This window comes from Bradysia coprophila (assembly GCF_014529535.1).
Source record: "Bradysia coprophila strain Holo2 chromosome X unlocalized genomic scaffold, BU_Bcop_v1 contig_20, whole genome shotgun sequence".
NCBI classification, from domain to species: Eukaryota; Metazoa; Arthropoda; class Insecta; order Diptera; family Sciaridae; genus Bradysia; species Bradysia coprophila.
In genome coordinates this window covers 774313-795167 of record NW_023503307.1, presented here as the reverse complement: position 1 = coordinate 795167, position 20855 = coordinate 774313, and the positions used below count along the sequence as shown (strand labels likewise).

At 34.0% G+C, this 20855-nt stretch overlaps 3 protein-coding genes across 19 annotated transcripts in view; 2 read left to right on the top strand and 1 right to left on the bottom strand.

Moving 5' to 3' along the window:
* Positions 1-9179, bottom strand: part of LOC119068754 (inhibitory POU protein) — a 51357-nt gene extending 42178 nt beyond the window's left edge. For 14 of the 17 annotated variants that reach the window (XM_037172474.1, XM_037172479.1, XM_037172482.1 and 11 more), the window contains exons 1-2: positions 9051-9179; positions 2997-3441 (exon numbers count right to left, since the gene is read on the bottom strand). In XM_037172474.1, coding sequence (XP_037028369.1) covers positions 2997-3122 — 126 coding nt within the window. In that variant the 5' untranslated portion in view covers positions 3123-3441; positions 9051-9179. Of the gene's footprint in view, positions 1-2996; positions 3531-8974; positions 8995-9050 lie in introns of those variants that run through there. The other 3 variants (XM_037172475.1, XM_037172477.1, XM_037172476.1) reach the window with 3 other exon arrangements.
* A 3069-nt stretch (positions 9180-12248) lies between these two features.
* LOC119068753 (multiple inositol polyphosphate phosphatase 1-like) lies at positions 12249-14022 on the top strand. The gene is made up of 3 exons (XM_037172473.1): positions 12249-13518; positions 13582-13752; positions 13993-14022. Exons 1-2 carry the CDS (start codon positions 12320-12322, stop codon positions 13742-13744), a joined length of 1362 nt encoding a protein of 453 aa, XP_037028368.1. The 5' UTR covers positions 12249-12319; the 3' UTR covers positions 13745-13752; positions 13993-14022.
* Positions 14023-19876: 5854 nt separating this feature from the next.
* On the top strand, positions 19877-20649 carry LOC119068752 (general odorant-binding protein 99a-like). The gene is made up of 2 exons (XM_037172472.1): positions 19877-20028; positions 20097-20649. The coding sequence occupies exons 1-2, from the start codon at positions 19966-19968 to the stop codon at positions 20475-20477; spliced, it is 444 nt and encodes a 147-aa protein (XP_037028367.1). The 5' UTR covers positions 19877-19965; the 3' UTR covers positions 20478-20649.
* Positions 20650-20855: the final 206 nt, after the last annotated feature.

Genomic DNA, 20855 nt, shown 5'->3' with positions numbered 1-20855 from the left:
CAAAAATATTTTCATTTCGATGTATATTTTGATAGATACGTTTCACAAGGATTGTTTGAATTTCGGTTTTATATATACATGTATGCATGTATGGTCGGATAGATAGATGGATAGATGTACGATCCCATAGATGTATTTATACCGTTACGTTAGCATAAGTGTGTATAACATGGAAAATATATGTTGTAAATGACATACAGCGTGTATAAGTAAAAGTATAGGGTATGCAGTGTTCAGTGGAGTGTTGTGTATACCCGTTGAGTGTATATTGAAATCGATGGAAAAATATACACATTCTATTTTCCCGAGGGATGAAAAGTTTTATATCACGTATATATCGTCTCCTCTGTAATTTTAAGTATATGTACATTCATACATAACATCGTACGTATTTTGTTGTGTAAAAGGTTTTAACATCGTTCTTATGACCATGTCTGTTGTACATATATATACTTTGAATACTGGAAAAAAAAATGAGTTGAAAATTTCCACCAATAACAAAATATCGGAAGTTAATAAAACAAAAAAAAAAATAAAAGAATTTAAATTGGACTGATGGCTTGAATGTCAATTCGGTGGTAGGGAGATAATGTCACGAACGTTTTAGAAATCGCATTGAGACTGACAACGATTTTATTCGTTCTAATTTTTGGAGAGTCCATAAAACAAACAAACTATTAACTAACTTGAAAGTGAGAGACAAGAACCAATGCTACAACAATATTTCACTGGTAAAACTGGCGAAACATATAAAGCGATTCATTAATTTCAGTTTAGATGGTCAGTTGTATGCAGTTAGAGACCTGAAAGAGCTTCTCCAAATCTGTTGTATGCTCTGAATGTAATCCACAAGAATGTTGCTTTGCAACGAGTTGGTTCAGCTAAACTAAAGTGAAATAAAAACTCTACAACAAAAGTATTGCAGTACCACAACCAGAGTTCGACTCTTCAGTTTAAGTTTTTTTAAATATACCGAAACAGCAACAGTAGAACATTGGATGTTTATTTAGGTTGATGTTGTGGTACTTACTTCATACTTTCGTCCAGACAATTGTTTTTATTCTAAACTCTTTGAATGTTTGGCTATTACATCTGACTAGACTATTACTGTTCGTGCATACAAATTAGTCATTTTCGTAGTCTCTGGCAAGTATAGGCGTAGGCGATGCAAATTTAGAAGTTACTTATATTTTTCAAGTTTTACGTAAAAATTTTCTAAGTGAAAATGGTAATCTCCCTCGGCAATGCTAACCTTCTTAAAGTGTGTTGAAAAAATGTTAAACATTAAAAGTACACGATTTTCAACGCATGTAGTCAAGGCTTTTTTTTGCATTGATCACTTGGTATACTTGATATGCAGATCTCCATAACTCGAAAAGTTGCACTCAAAACGTTTAAATGAACATAAAGCATTGTGATTAGTTGGTGGTTGTTCATAAATTATGCATCGCTAAATTTCAAAATTCAAAATATACCTGCTGCATGGATAAATGGTTCTGATGGACCACTCCCCCTGGTACTATGCGTGTCTTAATTTGTCTTGAAGACTGAGCCGAAAGCAACACAAAGAGAGAAGAAACCAACTGTAATTAAAAATTGCATTGTCTGCCGCAAAAAGTTGCCACAGTCAGTGCAATGAAACTGCAATGAAACTGCAATGAAATTTTAATTTCGTACTAGAAAGATCCAGATGGTGGTTTTTCAGTTCAATGCTTTCGGTGCTACATACGAAACTTAAAAAAAAACAATCTACTTTAAGTCACTAACTTTGAAATATGTGAAGTCCTCATGTCACATTTGACAAAGGCAAACATTTTCAATTGAGAGCAATTCTAAGTTCTGTCTATTTGTACTTGTACCTATTTTTGGCTTACTGAACCCTTTAATTTGTCCTATGTTGGTAACGAAGAAAATGTGACAAAATCCCCTCAACCCTTACGTTTCAACAAATCGGAATAAACATTTTGGAAAATAAACTTAAAACCATTGCAACTTCGGGTGCAGCTTCGATATCAGACTGCATGCGTTTCAATATGAAACATTTAAACATGCAGAATACGTACTAACCGTAAGCCCTTATCGAAAATAAAACAATCGAAAACAATTACTCTGTCCGATTAAACTCAATACACAATAAAAACCTTTTGTATTTTATATATCCACCATCTACAATCATTATTGTTTCGTGGAAATCTCTTTCTCTCTCCTCCCTCCCATTCTGTTAATTCAATGTGTAGTTTGAATTTATTTGGATGCTGAATATTATACTATCGACAACACACCATCATTCGAAAGTTCGTGAAGAGAGTAAAGTTCTAACAAACTTTTCCCATTAATAAAACGAAAAACAGCTTCAAACCGAGCTTGTATACTCTATATATACCGGGAAAAAAATATATGTACAACTAGTGGCAATAATTCACGTGAAATAATTAAGAGAAAAAAAAGCTCCATTAATTGCAAGGGATTTCAGCATACAATGTATAATGTATAATATGAAGTGTGTCTATAGGATCAATTTAGATCTATATATAACCCAACTATCTAGCGTTCTTTCAAATTTGGCAGTGTTAAGTTTAGATTTATGTTTTGTCTTCGATTTTTGTCTCAACAAAATAGATATTTTCGGTATATTATAAGCGACATTGATAAATGCTTATTGACAGGTTGACGTCGACGAGTGTGTAAATATATAATGCACAGCTCTAGACAGCAACACAACCTTAATAAAAAATGTAAAGGAAAATAAAATCTTCGTTATTTGCTTAGATATGTATAAATGTATACATATACATCCATGATGGTATTTCAGGATAAAATATGTATAACATCAGTTAAATGTTTTATCATAAAAGGTGGAATGTCTATATAGCACACTAAATGATAGCACAGAATTTTTAATCTTTTTTTTTTTTGGTTTTTCATTTATTATCCAAAAGAAAAACAAACTTATGATAAATAAGAAAGTTCCAAAATAAGTCACAAAAAAAACTTACCGATGGATTTCCCATACATCGTCGCATCTGATCCGGACCCCGATACGACGGACTGTATCGACCTGGAAAGCATCCGGGTGTACCCATTTTCATTTTATCCGGCGACGGATACATTGACATAGTCATGCAGCCGCTGGTAAAGTCTTCTTCGAGCTTTAACGCCTTAGCGGCGTCAAATGGTGTGGGCGAGTAAATTTTGAAACAGTTTTATTTTCACAAATCACTCAATATAATCACTTTGTGGCTGATTTTGTGGTGGTTTTTTTGTTTATTTATTTATTTTTGTTTATCTCGGCAGTTTTTTGGTTCGTAAATTTTCGCTTGCTGATATTTCGATTCGATTCTGATTTTAAAACGTTTTCCGATGTGTTACCTCGATCTCGATTTTCATTTATTTCATTGTCGATTTTATATTCCGTTTTTATTTTTGTTTTCTCTGTTGTTTCTAAATATTAAGGTATAATTCATATTATTGAAATAGCCCGTCTGTTTGAAGTCTATAGATATTAATAAATCAAACTCATACTCGAACATCTATATAAATGAATAATAAATTCATCTATATACATATAACTCCTATATCGTGTTTTTAATGTATTATATACATATCCGAAATCCATGCTAACATTATATTTTGTCGGTTATATACACAGTAATTTTTTGTTATATAAAAACCAAACGCATGAAAATCAATAACAATTTCAGTTATGAAATATAGCTGCTGGTTTCTGTGTACGCTGTACTCATATGTGGCAACTTTAATTAATAAAAAAAACTGTATATAAATGAAGCGAGCTTTTAAACAATTATTATACAAAAGTTAAGTATTCCGAGTTTCAAATTACATTTTACTTGTTTCTCAAGTACTTTATTTTGAGAACATTGAAATCAGACTTTTTTTTTAATAAAAAAATTCTCGACACCAGCACGAAATGTGGAAAATCATTGAAGACTGGAACTCGGTTTGTGAATGTGATTGGTAAAATTAAACTTTCTTATAATCGATTATCATGCTGATGTATGTGTATAAAACGCGTTAAAGCGGGCTCCTCTTTAAATGTTATATTTTCGCTAGTTTCTGAATTTATTTGTTAGCACTGAATGTTAAAAATATCGCGAACAACTTCACTATTAATTATTACATGCTGTTCAAGCAACACTACTGAAATTGTCGAGCCTACCAACGAAATCGAAACTGTTTTATGTAAATTCTTCTTCTCCAAATACTGAATCTGGTAAATATTTAATTGGGCATTGTGTAAAATCATTCAAAATATTATCATTATACGGATGGTACTACATCGATTGAGTCTTTAAAGGCAGGCCAATATTCAGAAATAAAATTTTAAAGATAGTGGTTGCCAGGTGGTATCTTTGCAACGAATTTACGGGTAATAATATCGACAAATTTCGAATAAAAATCAGAGAGGGATATTTTATCATATGAATTCAAGATGAGATCTAATTAATTACGACAAACACAGAAATGCAGAGACGTTTTCCTATATTTTTTCCAAATTTTCTCATATTTTCCCAAATTTTTCAGAAATTAAATTTCAGGAAAATTGAGGAAAAATTGGAAAATTTAGAGAAAACTTGGGAAAATTTGAGAAAATGTAGGAAGAAGATTTTCTAAAAATCACGTGAAAGTCAGAACAATTTCCTTCTATTACTCAAATGTCAAAACGGGTTTTCTTGAAGTGTATATCCCTGTATTGTCCAACTAATGATGGATTAACAACAATCGAAATGATCAACCTTCCTTCACCCTTTTTCAGCTGAAGAATACCTTTAACCACTAATTTTGTTAGCCGAAATTTCTAGTAAATTGGGAGTTAGATTGAAAACAGTACCGATTCCGTTTCTCATCAATTAATTATTAACGTTTTTAGTTTAGAGTTTAACGCCGCTCTATTCGAAAATTAATCGTAATTATGAACATTAGTCAATCATCGAATCATTAGAAATTAATTATTAAGTAAAAAAAAAACAATTGATAACACCGATCGACGTACCGATTACACAAACTTGTAATTTATAAAATAAATTAATCCATTGACCCAATACAAAACAAATAAAAAAGTAATGGAAAATCGGTAAAGAAATTAACAATTTATCGAGTTGTTCTCGGTTCGTTTACGTACTGTTTGATTATTGCATAAATTTCTCAACATTTTGGGTAATACACGAGTAGAGGGTGGTGGTATAACAGTCTACATACAATCCAAATTCATACACATTCCTCCTGTACTGAAAGTTACATGTCTTTTCATGTTACATAAAAGACATCCTGTATGTTTGTTCGGTCTTATTTCACTCCGTGTATGTTTTTATGAAAAAAATATTGTTTTTTTGTGTATAAATTGAAAATACTAAAATAACGGAGATTTCGCCTGAAATAAAAACCTGCCCGTATATTCCATTTTGTTTTTGTTTCGGAATATGTTTGAGGTCTCAATAAGGATTTCTTTACATGAATAAATTGCGTCTGGTCTTTCATTTCTCATAACGAAAGCTCGAGGTGAGTAATTGGATAGAAGAAAGATGTGAAGAAACTTGTTCATTCAATTTGATCGCGAGAATGTAAAGCTGTTTAGAATAATGAACAAAGACACCTTCAAACAAGCCATTCTATTGCAAAATTCTCTCCAAACGGTCCTTCAACCTAGTAAAAGTGTTGTTAGAAGCCTCCTGTTTCGAAGAAACAACGTCTTCCAACTGTAAAACCCTTTTAAATTCTTATCTTGCCATATAATGCTCATGTCCTACGTATCAATGGCCACTCCATACCATTGATTACAAAAGAATCAGCACACTTTTAAATCAACATTAACAGTCTTTTGAAATAACTCGGGTATTATACAAAATGCAATCAGGAATAATTTCATTTGCATGTTTAGGTTGCGCCAAATCAAGCGAGACACGAACCTTTTATATTTATTAAAATCACGCCAATAATCTGATTTTCAATTAAAATTGCCTGTTTGTTTAGTATGAAGCGCTCGTCAGTGCACTTATATCTATTATTTATATTGAAAATCATAACACTCAATTTTAATCGTTATTTGTCGCAGTGTCAAAAATTCAAAAATTCTAGATTCGCGGCTTTGGCGAATGCTTATACAGAATTGAAAAATTTGACAAAGATAATTATCCGTCACAGAGAAATCAGTGATTTTCAAATGATAAAATTAGAAATTGATTGTGGAAGCGCTGTACGGAATAATGTTTTTTTTAGAAATCCATTCAATATAATAAAAAAATGAATATTGATGACAATTTCATTTGTTTTCGAGAGCGACGACAAAAGTACATAGTGAGATAAGGCCAATTTGATGTTACATAGAAAAAAATTCGCGTTGCAAAGATTTTTTTATCATTCCGTTGATATAGCAGATTGAGCCCTTTTCTCGAGCCTTTTCTTAGAATTCTTAGTATAAAGGTCACATAAGCCAAAAGTTCCAACCAATTATGTAAGTTATTTTACTCACTAAGACCTCTGAAAATAAGTTTTAGCGCTCTCATAGCAATGTAGTAATGACTAGTTGCAGGGAGTGTACTTAGTAAAATTGCTCATGTAAGGGTTAGTGTCGTTACAAACTGATTGACATTAATTTGAACTTTATTTAAATGATAGAAGAAATTTGTGTCTCTAATCAAACCTTCTGATAATATTTGAATGAAGATGCTGCAATTAAGTTTGTAAATTACCCCATGAACAAAACTAAAAACTTTTTTTGGTAAGTGACGAACATGCAGTACGAACTTTGTTATTTTTGATGTAGAGATAATGTACTTAACGTTACATTCACTTTAGGCTGAATATATCTAACCCCCAAAAATTAAGGTCGGTTTTATCGGTTTGTGTGGAATATTGAGGCGGAAACTTTTCCTTAAAAATGTTACCCCAAAAATTGGAAATTTAAAGAGATACATTTGAATCTATCCGTTTAGCAAACGATGAACGTAGAGTTTCTAACATCTGAAAATTCAACCAGCCTTAAGACCTTTAGATTAATCTTATTCCGTATTCAATTCAATTATTTATCTCAAAATCTGTTCATCACACAACATAATTTACATCTTATGAGAATCAGCGGGTTGAGAGCTTTACAGAAGTTAATCAATATTAATCCGAATTTAGCTAGACATTCCAAAAAGACACTGACAAAAAAGTTTCGAAAAACTCACCTGTCGCAGGTAACTTTGTCTCCAGGCAATCTACATCATCTGCCGCAGCTGTATTTTTTGTATGGGGAGCTACAGCTGTGGCAGCTATTGTAGATTCCCTGGAGACAAAGTTACCTGCAACAGCTGAGTTTTTCGAAAAAAAATTGTCAGTGGATCTTAGAGGATAACGAAATCTTCCATCGGACACAAACTCAAAAAGAACTGACGGAAGATCTTTTCTTCACCTTTTGAAACATTGGTTGGATTTTAGATGCTAGAAAACTGTACGATTGAAAGATTTGACAAACAATTAATAATCTCACTGAAGGGAGGAATACTGTTTCCTTTAAAAACGATGTGCGTAGCGTATCGCGGTATAATCATTAAATCTACAACTTTTTGTTGAAAGTGAAATACAAAATCCTTTCGTTCAATGACATACAGTTTGCTATAAAAGAAAACACTGTTCAGAGCCTAACACTTATAGTCGTTAAATTGTCAATAACAGATGACTAGCAGTTTCTAAAATGTTTGCGTTTAAAATTGAAAAAGTTGCTTAGATTTTATATGCGCTTAGAAACTTAGAAACTGTACTCATTGCGCTAGCTTTATTCCTTTAGTTTCTTCATTTCACTATTTCCCTAAAGTTTCTGTTCCAGAATGTATCCCCGAATGTCGTTTCTCTGCAAATATCTGATCCGGACGAAACAGAACATACGTCAGGGTGTTTCCTTCTGTAAATGATAAAAGCTGGACAATTGCAGAGATATAGTTACCAGTAATTGTAAGAGAATCAGAAAATTGCAAGTACATCGACGGAGTAATTTTGCGACTCGAACTATGTTTACGTTCTTTATACTGTACGTACATTACAATTGTTAGTAAATTAGAGAAATGACTTCCCACACATTTAGCCTAGATTCAATGGACAACACAACAGTCTATAACGGTTAAAAATTTATTAGACACAAGAAATTAGAACTGTAAGATGGGTCTCACCATTCGATTGCATCTTGCAAAGTATGTATATATGACCTAGATTCTTAGTTGGGTCTTAGTGTATCTCTCTCTATATATATATTCGATACTACTTTTTGTGATTTCCTTTAATTAATTTTATATAGGTTGTTCTTATACAGCAGCACAAAAGATGATGGGATTTTTTCAAGGACATTTTTGTAACAATCACAAAATAGTCCAATACACTGCCATCCTTTTTATAAACAACAAAATAATTTGTCGACTACGAATTCATGAACATAAGAAGTTAGTGGAATGCAGAATTCAATCACAATCACCAATCACTGACTAATATTGTACGTACAGATATAAGATCATAAACATTTTCTTCGTCAAAATTATTATGTTAACAATCGGTTTGAGTTGAAACAAAAATGTCTTTACACTGACTGATTTAATTATCAAAACAAAAAACATTTTTTTTTGAATGTTAATACAGACACCCATATTAATAGACATCAAAGTTTAATAATAAACAGAACTCTCAACAATATTGTTTCCAGTTAAAATTGAATGAAGTGCTTATCAACAATCATCGAGACATGTCTATAACAACAACACTTCGTCTCAAAAACAACAAAAAACAAAAAACTATTTTTTGGAACGAAATGGGAAAAAACAATTTTTTTTGTTCCGTCGGCAGTGATCAGTTCTATTTGCACAAATTCGCATAAATATTATCCATATTTTATCCGTTTTATTTTAATGGCTAATTATCAATTGACACACATATTCGCATAACATATTTACAAAAACCAAAATGAAAGTTTATCACTTTTTAAACGCACAATTTAACTCGGGAATTTTATATTTGTAGACTGTGGGATTCATTAAAATTTTACATGTGAAAACAATAATAAAAACCTTTTTAATTATACATGTGTTGATAAAATATTTCTGTTCACAACATTGTAAGCAAAAAATAAAAATAAAAACACACTCATGCAGAAAACCACGTTTCAATATATGTCTAAATGGCATCAAACAAAGGTTTCAACTGAGCGGGCTTCATATCGACCTTTAATTGAAAATACACAAAATAGAGGCGGTGCCGTTTGTTAGTTACCCCAATGTGAGGGTGTGGCCGATATGGCCGGTCGTACGCCGAATCCGAACGTAAATTGACAGCGGATTGGTGTAGACCCCTCCAATTTTCATCATATGCTTAAAACGATGATAAATGGAAACCGATTGTATGCTATTTGGAAAAAGGATATGCAAATACCGGAAATCAAAGAAAAGTCATGGATTAGAAGTGAAACAACACATTTGGTCTGTAAAGACGGTAAAAGGGGATAAATGTGAATGCATTTATTGAATGAAAAAAAAGTTGTATATTACTTTAAATCCACGGCTTTGTGCCGAGTTGTGTAGTTGGATGAGCAAAACAAAACAAAAAAAAAAAACACAGAAGAAAGTCCACAGCATAAGTATATACATCCAAGGAGCAAAAAGTCTAAATATGAAACAGACTATAATGTATTATCGTATCAATGCGTTGTAGTTTGATGGATATTTTACCTCTGACTATCTTGCAACAGTTAAAAAGAACAGATTTTTTGCTCATCGCACTATACTATAGATACCAATAATAGGTTAAGGACAACTGATTTAAAGAAAAAAGTAAATTAAACTTTCAAAGAAATAAGAGTTTCAGTCAACACATTGTTTTGAAACCAACCAACAAATACCTTTCAATTTGATTTTATAAGTTGGAATTGACGAAATCTCATTGATGATATGTACACATTGCATGACCATAAATATGCGTAATTGTACGAAACTAATTTATTTTTACTTTCAAACGCAACTTCTGCCAGCTTTTATCAGTCTATAAAATTGTATTCCATGGAAAGAACACAGGTAGTAACCATAAACGGTTATAAAGTGAGTCGTGCGAGTAGGTGAATTGATCGAGTAAATGTAGAAATTTTAGGATTTTAAATTTTGAGGATATGAAAATGGAAAGATAGCGGAATCATAATATGTGTTACACAAATTCGGAAACGGAATCTTCTTTTAAGCTTTGGCTTAAAATTTGTACTATAATGACCATTATACCAAAGCATTGTAGTAAGTTATGTTTGGCTAATGGTTGCATTTTCTAGCTTCAAAACTTTACGTTTGTGTGGTGGACTGGACATTGATCGGTTGAAAGCGCATTAACGTAATCCTCCAAATAAAAATTAAGCAACAAAACCATTATTGTCTATTTGTGAATCTGGATACAATTTCTCACAGATTTAGAGTCTAATTGAACAATTTGTCTGTCCTCATTATGTACATCAACTTCATTCAAAGTTTCAGTTTCTCGAAAGGCTTTCTAAAATGATATTAGCTGAAAACGGATTTAATTTAAATAATCTTCCATATGTCCAAACAGATCTATCTTTTAATATTCATCAACCTCGTGACAACGTTATTACCGTTTCTGCTAACCTCACGCGTTTAGGATATTAAAGCACTGAACGTATATTAGAAGGGTATGACCAGGCCATATCATGTTATCATATTATTTAAAGTGCATAGGAACCTTAGAGTCCAAAACCATTTGAGATGGAAGATGATCAAAGACCGAAGAAAATGCATTTTTCCTATGCAAATTTTTCTTACAGTCGTCAAGGGACATGGCCGACCATATGGTACCTTTGGGCAGTTGAATCTTGTAGATACGGAGTCTTACGTGACAAATAGGGTCCAATTTCTTACTGGGTTTATGGTGACTCATCTACACATTAAAACTCGTCAAGTGAAAATCTTTGAAGAAGTGAAAAAATTTGATTACATCTACCACTACTATGCGCTATGCCTCGACTTTGTAACTGAAAGAAAAACAAAAATTGTCTCATCTCGCAGCTTTTTCATGATACCAAAAATACACAGATATTAAAGTGGTACGATGAATGCACTTTTCATGTGCCGCTTTTCTTTGTATAAGAATTGTGGCACCACCGTGCAAAACGTTTAATTCACATTCGTTATATGGAAATTTTCAATACGGCCATACCCTTCCAATATACATTCACTGCATAAGGCATTCCATTTATTTTTTATCTGTAAGTTCCCTCATGACATGACACACAAAAATCACACATACATCATCTAGCACTATAACAACGTGTTATTTATCGGTCACATTTACGAGACGTTTCAACCATTTAATTTTCATGTAATTTTGGTTATCTATTTCTTAGAATCTAGTACTTGAAATGAAAAGATATTTTGTTTGTATGTACTTGAAAATTGTGTAGATAGTTCTAAAAATACCGAGTAACCGATCTGTGATTTAAGTGATATCTCACAATTTTTCCTACATATTAAAAAAATTTATGAATCTATTAAGTAATAAATAAAGGCGTGACGCAAGTTTTACATGGCTACATATTTCAAGATAAATGATAATTTCAAGATTATTTTTTGTTGGAGCTTGTCGTTTCTTAGAAGTTGATACTGAGACTTGCGTCACGCTTTACTCTCTTAAGAGTTTTTTTTTGACTGGTTTATCATTTACAAGAAGCAACTCGTATGAACATTCATACGCCATTCATGAAAAAAATTAAAATCACACACTTCATATAGCAGTAATAATGTATCGACATGTACAAATGCTAACGAGAGGGTAAACAATTATTCGAAATTAAACTAAGCTTTTGATTTTTTAATTTATCAAACTTATTGAAAGTTTGATTCAGTGTGCATTTCAGAGCACTTTTACTTCTACTCCTACTCCTACTGGTTCAATAAGTTAAGTAAAACTCTGGTTGACGCAGACCACAAGCAAGTTAGCACGGTCTACCTTGCATTGGAATTATTATTATTGTATCAGGATCCCGGGAATTCGCATAAATTGTAAAAAAATTATTTCTCTTTGTTTCTGTTGCGAAGAAAAAGCAATTTCAACGGACTAAGCAAAAATTTTGCAATTTTGTTCCCATGAAGAATAGCGGCCAGACTTAAAAATATACAGCGCGTTATGAATTGGCATTCGCGACATATCAACAGACGATATAAATATTTATGTCTCAAAGATAAGATTTCGTATGTCTTCAAAAAAGCAAATCAAAGTGATAAAAGTTTCAGTGTACTCAAATCTGTGATTCAGTAGTGACCTCAAGAACAACCATCTCTTTAAAATGCTGATATTATCACATTTGTTCATAATTGCACTGGCAGCGATTTTGCATACCAGTGACGCTGGTGTCTCAATGCATAATCCATTCTACTGTTATTCGGAAGATCCGATTAAACCACAAATTGGAATGTTTGGTACAAAATCCACATACGAAACGAGCCGGGGCCGAAATATAGATCCAAATGTATCAACTTGTACGCCGTCTAAGTTTTGGTTACTAAGTAGGCACGGTACACGTTTACCATCGGGATCAGATCTGCGTCGAATTTTTGAACATTCTGAGCGACTACACAGGGAAATACTGTCCAACTACGATCAGGGAAAGACGTCACTTTGTGCATCGGACATGGAATTAATTCGACCCTGGAGATTTGATCCGAACATAACCGCAGATGTTGATCAATATCTAGTTGTTGCCGGTTGGAATGAGTTACAAGGTTTAGGACAACGATATCAGGCTGCTTTTCCTACACTCTTGCCGTCGACGTACTCACGCAATGATTATTTCTTCCGCACAACCGATAGACAAAGAACCCTGGCCAGTCTTCGAGCTTTTGCGGATGGTTTATTCGGGTATAATGGATACGAGCAAGTTCAATTTGAAGAAGTCCCACAACAGGATTACCTGTTAAGACCATACGACTTGTGTCCACTTTATGACGAGGTCGTCGAAGAACCGGTGGAACAAAATGCATTTGTTGAGGGACCTGAATACCAGGAAATGATTGCACAAGTGAGTGCTAAGTTAGGTTTCCACGGTTCGCATACATTGAGAGCCGTTGAAGTGGAAACACTGATTACCATCTGCAGATATGAGCAAATATGGGATCTCAATTCAACGTCCCCGCTATGCGGGGGCTTTTCTGTTGCAAACCATCAAGTCCTGGAATATTTTGAAGATCTTGAGTACTATTGGAAGGTTGGCTTCGGTCACCGAAACTATCGACGACTTTTCGAAAACCTAAATTGCAACCTGATGCAAGACTTTCTAAACTTTATCCGAACGAATGAAGTTACCGACCATAAAGCTCGAATTTTTAGTACTCACTCAACGATTCTGCAATTAATTCTGGTAACGCTCGGTGTTTTCGAAGACGAGGTTCAGTTGACTCGTCACAATTTTGCACTACAAACAAATAGATTATGGAAGTCAAGTCTGGTCGCACCAATGGGTACAAACGTAGCAGTTATTCGATATGAGTAAGTATCCGCAATTTTAAAATGAATTAGAGCAGAGGGAAAACATTTTTTTATTTCGTTTAGCTGCGAAGATGGCGATAATGATCTACTCTTTTTGTTCAATGAAAAACCGCTGCAAATAGCTGGATGTGCAGCAAATGGAGTATGTAAGCAGTCATTAATTCTGGAAAGATTCAGCCGCTTTTTGGAAGGAAATTGCATGGAGATCTTTTGTAGGAATTCTTGAAGACTCAGATATTAAATATTGATTCTAACACAGCTCTGCTACTAGCATGAACACTGAATTGACAAGTGTCAAATTTGGAGGCTTTAGTGATACGAGCTACCGCTTAGGATTGTTTGTATTGTATGTTTTAACTCATACAAATAAAACAAGTCATCTATATGTATAATAGAAACGCAGTGCCTACTGTGATTTCATCAGCCTCCGAATATTTTCTATGTTCATGCTAGTAGCAGTGCTGTGATTCTAACGAATAAAATATTGATAGATTAGTCGACAGACAATGAGAGTTTTAATTCTGATAAAATGGGAAGTGATTGGCTTCGTGTTAGGTGTGTATTTTATGTATATAATTTCATTCCCTGTTCCATGCTAAAGTTGTCCATTATATAACAGTTTGCACCTTGCGAAAATGATCCATTAGATGAAGGATATTTCCGATTAATTATAAGTGCCCTCTTTTGTGATAATCAACTTTTGTATGGGGCAGGCAATAAAACAAACTAACCATGTCATACTCGCAATCTCATATAATGTATTACTTTCGCAGCATTTCGCGTTGTTATACAGGGAAAATGTCTTACGTGTCGAACAAATTTTCGCTTTTCTGTTTGTTTGATTCGTTCGCTCGTTCACTTATTATTTTTTGTCTAGAAGTTCCGATGTGTACTATTGATGTGCAACATCAATTCAGATTTCTTTTTCTTCTTTCAATACACTTTTGACGCTTTCAGGTTTGTTTGTCATTTCTTTTGTTCTGGTCAACATGACTTAGTGATACATGAAAATTGAAATTTTGAATTCTTGTTCGAAGGTAATTAGATTCTGTTCACGTAAATGTTGACTGAGGTCTGATTGGCACCTATTTGAGGCTTAATTTTTACTCGATTTTAAGTCTTCATTGTATTTCTCAAAATTTTAACATTTTTCCAGTGACTGTTTTTGGAAAACATTTTGGCACATTTTACTAAAATGATTTGACATCTAGGAAAATAAGGGAAAATGTTTGTCCCTGATATGAGGCCCTGAGCACGAAGATAACTCTACGATAAGTATCATATTGACGAATTTACCTTTTATTTACACCTCGAATCATGCCAACACGCAATCAATCAACACCATTGTACTTTGCACCACAAACATTACCTACAACACAACATATCGCTTCATTGCTTTTTGTCATCATTTCATTATGATTAAATGCGACTGAGAGCATTGAATGATAGCCAAACATTGTAGAAATCTAAAAAAACTCGGCCAAATAGTATTCAATCAATTCTTGAAAAATAATGAATTAACAGTTATAGCCCCCCATTCTAAAAATATTGAAAATTGAAAATATTGTAACTTTTCCCCGCTATAAAATAGTAGAAAATCTTTTCCAAGTTTTTTTTATTCGTCGTCAAATTAAACATTCATGAGTGGTGGCATCATGTTACAAAGATGTTTGATGTGTCGGCAATCAAAACTTTTTTAATGTTATGACAAATTCTGAAAATAATACCTGACAGTTAACACAAAACTGGAAATGTTTCATAGTCACCACTCTCTCACTCTGTTATAGTTAACAGATCTCCGGGTTATGGAACACATAAAATATAATACACATTTTTGCCATGAACAGTAAAAATGTTACATTTCTGGTTAATGAATGACATCTTGATTAGAGCATAGAGATATACGTTAGTACTTAAACAAGGTTGAATTTGTCGCACTTGTTTCATTTGTATGATAAATATATTGAAAACACATTAAAAATCCCCTTTTATTTAGCCTTAAAAACCTGCTACTTAAAAAAAAGAGCAACTGAAAATAGATTAACAGATTGTTGAACCAGGATAATAGGATATAAATTTTATGGGTATGGTAGGGGACGATGATTATTTGCTGGATGGATAATGTATGTATATACGTTCATAGCATGAACTTCATACAATAGAACATTAAAATATTTGGCATTGACTGTGTAATATTACGTTGGTGTATATATTCCCTGTTGATTTTTATTCAATGAATGGTAATAATAAAAACAAACCCTTGTTACTATAATTTTTTTGATCTCCCTAAATTTATTCAAAGCCTTCCGCTAATAGATTTATGCAGTATCGTTGGTTACATTTATCTTTTGATTTAATGTTGTCAGAATACATTTTTTTGTGTCTGTAAATTTGACAACAACAACAAGTAATCGTAAGAGATTTACGTGTGCGAAAGATAATAATTATAAGTGTTTTGAGAGTATATTCGTTTGATGATGATGATGATAGAACTGAACGATTTTTTTATTGTATATTTATACCTAGTCTTTGAAATTTTATCTCTATAACAGGCACCGAGGAGAATCCGAATTTTTTTGTAACTTGTAACCAATAGTAGTTAAGTTGTTTCTGTCAATATGTCCGCCGATGTGGGTCTGACACATAGAGGGATTCTTTTGTATTTCGACTGACCGAAATCGGAGCTATTTATTACCGGGACTTTTTTATATATGCCTAGTTAGACCTTGGTGCCTAGGCCCCAAAACCAGTCTCAGATATTTTTGATCTTCCATACATGGCTGGTTGTAAGTGGCCAAAAGTCAAAAATTGTAGTTTCGTAGTCCGGATCTCATTTCCGTAAAGTAAACGGGCGTGTATGGGTTGGAAAGCTGAGGTCGAGTACTCGTGGGGCAAATATTACCTTCATAAAATTTGATGATAAACTGCCGAAAATATGACTTCCGGAAAATTTCTCAAAATCGATGTTACCACGGTGAACTTTGATGAGAGCTGCGACCTCTTTAATGCAATTATTTGATTGAATAAGTAATAATTATTATGAATGTGGAGGACCTCAGCTTTACGGCGATACGTATATTTAGTAGTTTGGCGGAGTCAAACACACAGTTTTCATCTGTTACGTAGTCACGTTCCAAACTACTAAATATGGGTATCGGTGTAAAGCTGAGGTCCTACACATTCATAATAATAAGTAATAATTTAATCAAATAATTGCATTAGGGAGGTCACAGCTCTCATCAAAGTTCACAGAGGTTCTCTAGATTCTGAGAAATTTTCCGGAGGTCATATTGTCGGCCGTTTATCATCAAAATTTTTGAAGGTAGTACTCGACATCAGCTTTCCAACGAACCGATACACGCCCGCGTAATCGTCACCTTACGGAAATGAAATCCGGACTACGGAACCCCATTTTTCGACTTTTGGCCATTAAAAACCAGCCAGGCATGGAAGATCAAAAATATCTTGAGACTGGTTTTGGGGCCTAGGCACCAAGGCCTAACTAGGCATATATAAAAAAGTCCCGCAAAAAAAAGCCGATTTCGGTCAGTCGAAATTCAGGTTAGTCACAATTAGCGGGGATATTTTACATATTTTTAGATTTAATCCAACGAATTTCGCGTACAGATTTAAGACTGTGATGAAAAATAAATTATTAAAAAAAAACTTTGGTTGTGCATCTTATCGCAGTTCGTTCTTGGCTAAAGCGAAATTCGTAAAAAAAATATTCTTTTGTGATGCAGACATATTAAAAAAAACTGGTTTGAAGAAATCGTTAACCGGTAATGAGATAAATAGAGAGTTTGTGCAAATGACTTATAGCCGATAAGTCAACTTGTAAATTCTAATTTACAAGTTTAAAGTCAGTCATTCATTAATTATAAGTCTCCTCATAGAGAACCGAAGAGGGGGCAGCGGTTTAGGAGATTTTTTTTTTTCGCCTATCTTCGTCACTTGACCTCGGAAAAAGTATTTATGGTCCTGATTCTGTTTTATAGCTATCGCTCATTTTCCGATGGTATTTTAAAGATCATCTCTTGCATCAGCTGCTTTCAAGTGGTCAAATTAGGAAGACAGTCGAAAAGAAATTTCTTCCCTACACGTCTATACATCTTCCTTTGTCTAGATTCGAAGGATTTTTCCGGAACTTATCAGTGTTTTTGTTTTCAGTTTACTGGACATTTGATATTTTTGAGGTCTTTAAATTTCAGCAGTCATTTTCGTTTTAACATCTTTCCAGCACTAGAGCGTTCGGCACATAAATTTGCGACTAAATAACTACCAAATCAGAATTTTCGTATATTTGTGTAACCTTCAGTGTTTTTATACTTCGAAGTGACTAATGGCACGCGCGTGCGATTAGTGTATAATAGACTATTCGCACGTGCGTGCGATTAGTGTAAAATAGACTATTCGCACGCGCGTGCGATTAGTGTATAATAGACTATTCGCACGCGCGTGCGATTAGTGTATAATAAACTATTCGCACGTGCGTGCGATTAGTGTTTAATAGACTATTCGCACGCGCGTGCGATTAGTGTTTAATAGACTTTTCGCACGCGCGAGCGATTAGTGTATAATGGACTAATTGCACGCGCTCACAAAACAAATCGAAGTCAAATAGTGATTCCTTTTACAAAATGACCGAGTTACAACTAATGATTCCCCCACAAAAAACAATGAAGTCACCTACTGATTCCTTTTACAAAACAAAACGAAGTCAACATTGACTTCGTTTACAATATATCTAAGACACAACTACTGATCCCTTTTACAAAATAAAACGAAGTCATCTAGTGACTCCTTTTACAAAATGACCGAGACACAGCCACTGATTCCTCCTACAAAAGAGAACGAAGTCACCTAGTGATTCCCTTTACAAAATAAACCGAAGTCAAAAGTAACTCCTTTCACAATATGACTGAGACACAATTACTGATCCGTTTTACATAATAAAGCTAAGTCATCTAGTGACTCCTTTTACAAAATGACCGTGATACAACTACTGATTCCTTCTACAAAAGAAAACAAAGTCACCTAGTAACTACTTTTACAAAAACATAAGCTACGTCGACCCGTGTGAAACACCTATCAGTGTCAAAGCTTCAATCATATTACAATATTACACTGTAAAACTACATCTCTAAATAATTAATGAAAATCGCTTGAAAATGACTCAAAGAAGTGGGCAAAAACACTAAAATCCAATATGGCGGCAGCTATTTTATTAGTGCTCTAAAAACAATACCTTTGCTTTACAGTCATACATACCTTTTAAACTAAAATAAAAAATTCACGAAAATCAGATGAAATTTACACAAGATAGAAGCAAAAAAAAGTAACCCTATCATCCGATATTGACAATTTTTTCCCCTGTTAGGGGAGGTATAGATTTCGTCAGCTGTGCCTAACGATGCCATTGGTTGCATAGCTCCGAAGATTTACATGCGAAAAACCAGTCCCCCATAATAGCTCTAATTTTACGATTACGAAACGGGAGTTTATCAAAATCTGAATCGATTTACTCAAGTTAGAGCGGTGACAAACATTACAGAAGGAACTATTTTCTCGTTGGATTTCGCATCTCTGGACAACCACGTAAGGTTTCCCCCTACTCAGGTAATGCCAAATATAACTGAAAACTACATCTTCAGAATTGCTCCGAACTTTGCACCATCTGTGACTGCATCATAGGGACAATTATTCGGAAAAAAAGTTTTAACGTGCGACTACAACCACAACTCTGCTACTAGAATGAAAATAAGAAATATTTGGAGTGTAAATAAAAACACACAACACATCAACGCACTTCAAGCATGAGTCGTACTCTGAATAGGGTACTGAAACTTCACAATATGTCACACAACTAAAAAACACCGGAAAAATATTTTCATGTAAAATAGAGTACTTTCTGCAGCAGACCACTATGATCACTTTAGCTTGGAGTGCGTTGAACACAAGCAATAGATATCTTTGAAAATTTGAAGGCTTTTTGTCGTTGGAAGAATGAGTGTTCAATGAACACTGTTCATGCTAGTAGCAGTGCTGTGCTACAACACATTGTATATGCAAAATAAACTAGAATTCTAATACTGTCTGACTAGCCAAAGATTAGGGCGCGTGCGAATAGTCTCTTAAACACTAATCGCACGCGCGTGCGAATAGTCTCTTAAACACTAATCGCACGCGCGTGCGAATAGTCTCTTAAACACTAATCGCACGCGCGTGCGAATAGTCTATTATACACTATTCGCACGCGCGTGCCATTAGCATCGGCCTTTATGCTTTGGACTTATCAGCTATTTGCGCAGCGCATACTATCTAATGAAACATTTATCCATATTCAAAAATCATCCAAGTTAAACATATCATTTAGTCTGTAGATTGACCCCGAGATTGGCACAGTTGTTTCACCTTTTGAAAGAGAAATATTTTTTGAATAAGCGAATGCACTTTGCGATCATCATGAAGTTCGTCTTTGTAACTGTTGCTCTCTTTGTCGCAACAGCCGTAAGTGATTTGGATTAAGTGACTTTACATCAGATTGAATTTTTTCTTTCTTTTGTGTACCTTCAAAGGCTAATCCCACTCCCGAATGGACAATTCCGACTGATACCGAACTGTATATTGACGCCACAAAATGTTCGATGTTGAATTCCAATTTACCGCTCGACCAAATGAAAATGTGTAACGTTAAATGTGTACTGGAAAAGGGCGGATTCTTTGACGAAACAAATGGATTTAATGTCGAACACATAGTCAACGTGGAAATGAAAAGTGGTCGTAGCGAAAGTGGTGCGAGAGCCGTAGCCGAAAAGTGTGCTGTTAAAAAGGAAGCATTCGAAAGTAGTTGCGGTTGGGCTAATCGCGGTTTAGATTGTCTGAGAGTCGAGAGCCGAGAGCTGAAGCGAAAAGAGGCGAAACAATCAAACATGGAAACCGACTATAGTCGTAATTAGGCTATCACCAATGTTTCGCTTGTTCTTTTGGAAACGCTTCGCTTGTCGAAACGAAATTGTCTGCACGAGGAAAACGAAATAAATTTAATGAGGAGTGATGAGATTTTACGAACTGACCTGTAGATGCCTTTAACTTTCTATAAATATAAAATAGAGTTCAAAAAAACTGATCTAAGCTCACGTCATCCTTGAATTCTACCGTTAGAAGATGGCGTCTTAAGATGGAAACTGAGGAGTGATGAAATTTTAGGAACTGAAAGGTAAAGAAGTTCCAATGCAGTGCAGATTTTGTCGAGAAAAATTTCCTGTTTTCGTTTTAAGGTAATACAATACATCGATAGTCCCAAGTTAGTCGTTATATGAACTTTTCTTACCCCG

What these genes read in the sequence shown, in the direction of transcription:
- LOC119068753 (XM_037172473.1), top strand. Translation starts at nt 12,320, where the DNA reads ATGCTGATATTATCACATTTGTTCATAATTGCACTGGCAGCGATTTTG. An exon ending in GTAGCAGTTATTCGATATGA is followed by an intron (nt 13,519 to 13,581) that starts GTAAGTATCCGC and finishes TATTTCGTTTAG; the next exon opens with CTGCGAAGATGGCGATAATG.
- LOC119068752 (XM_037172472.1), top strand. Translation starts at nt 19,966, where the DNA reads ATGCACTTTGCGATCATCATGAAGTTCGTCTTTGTAACTGTTGCTCTC. An exon ending in CTCTCTTTGTCGCAACAGCC is followed by an intron (nt 20,029 to 20,096) that starts GTAAGTGATTTG and finishes GTACCTTCAAAG; the next exon opens with GCTAATCCCACTCCCGAATG.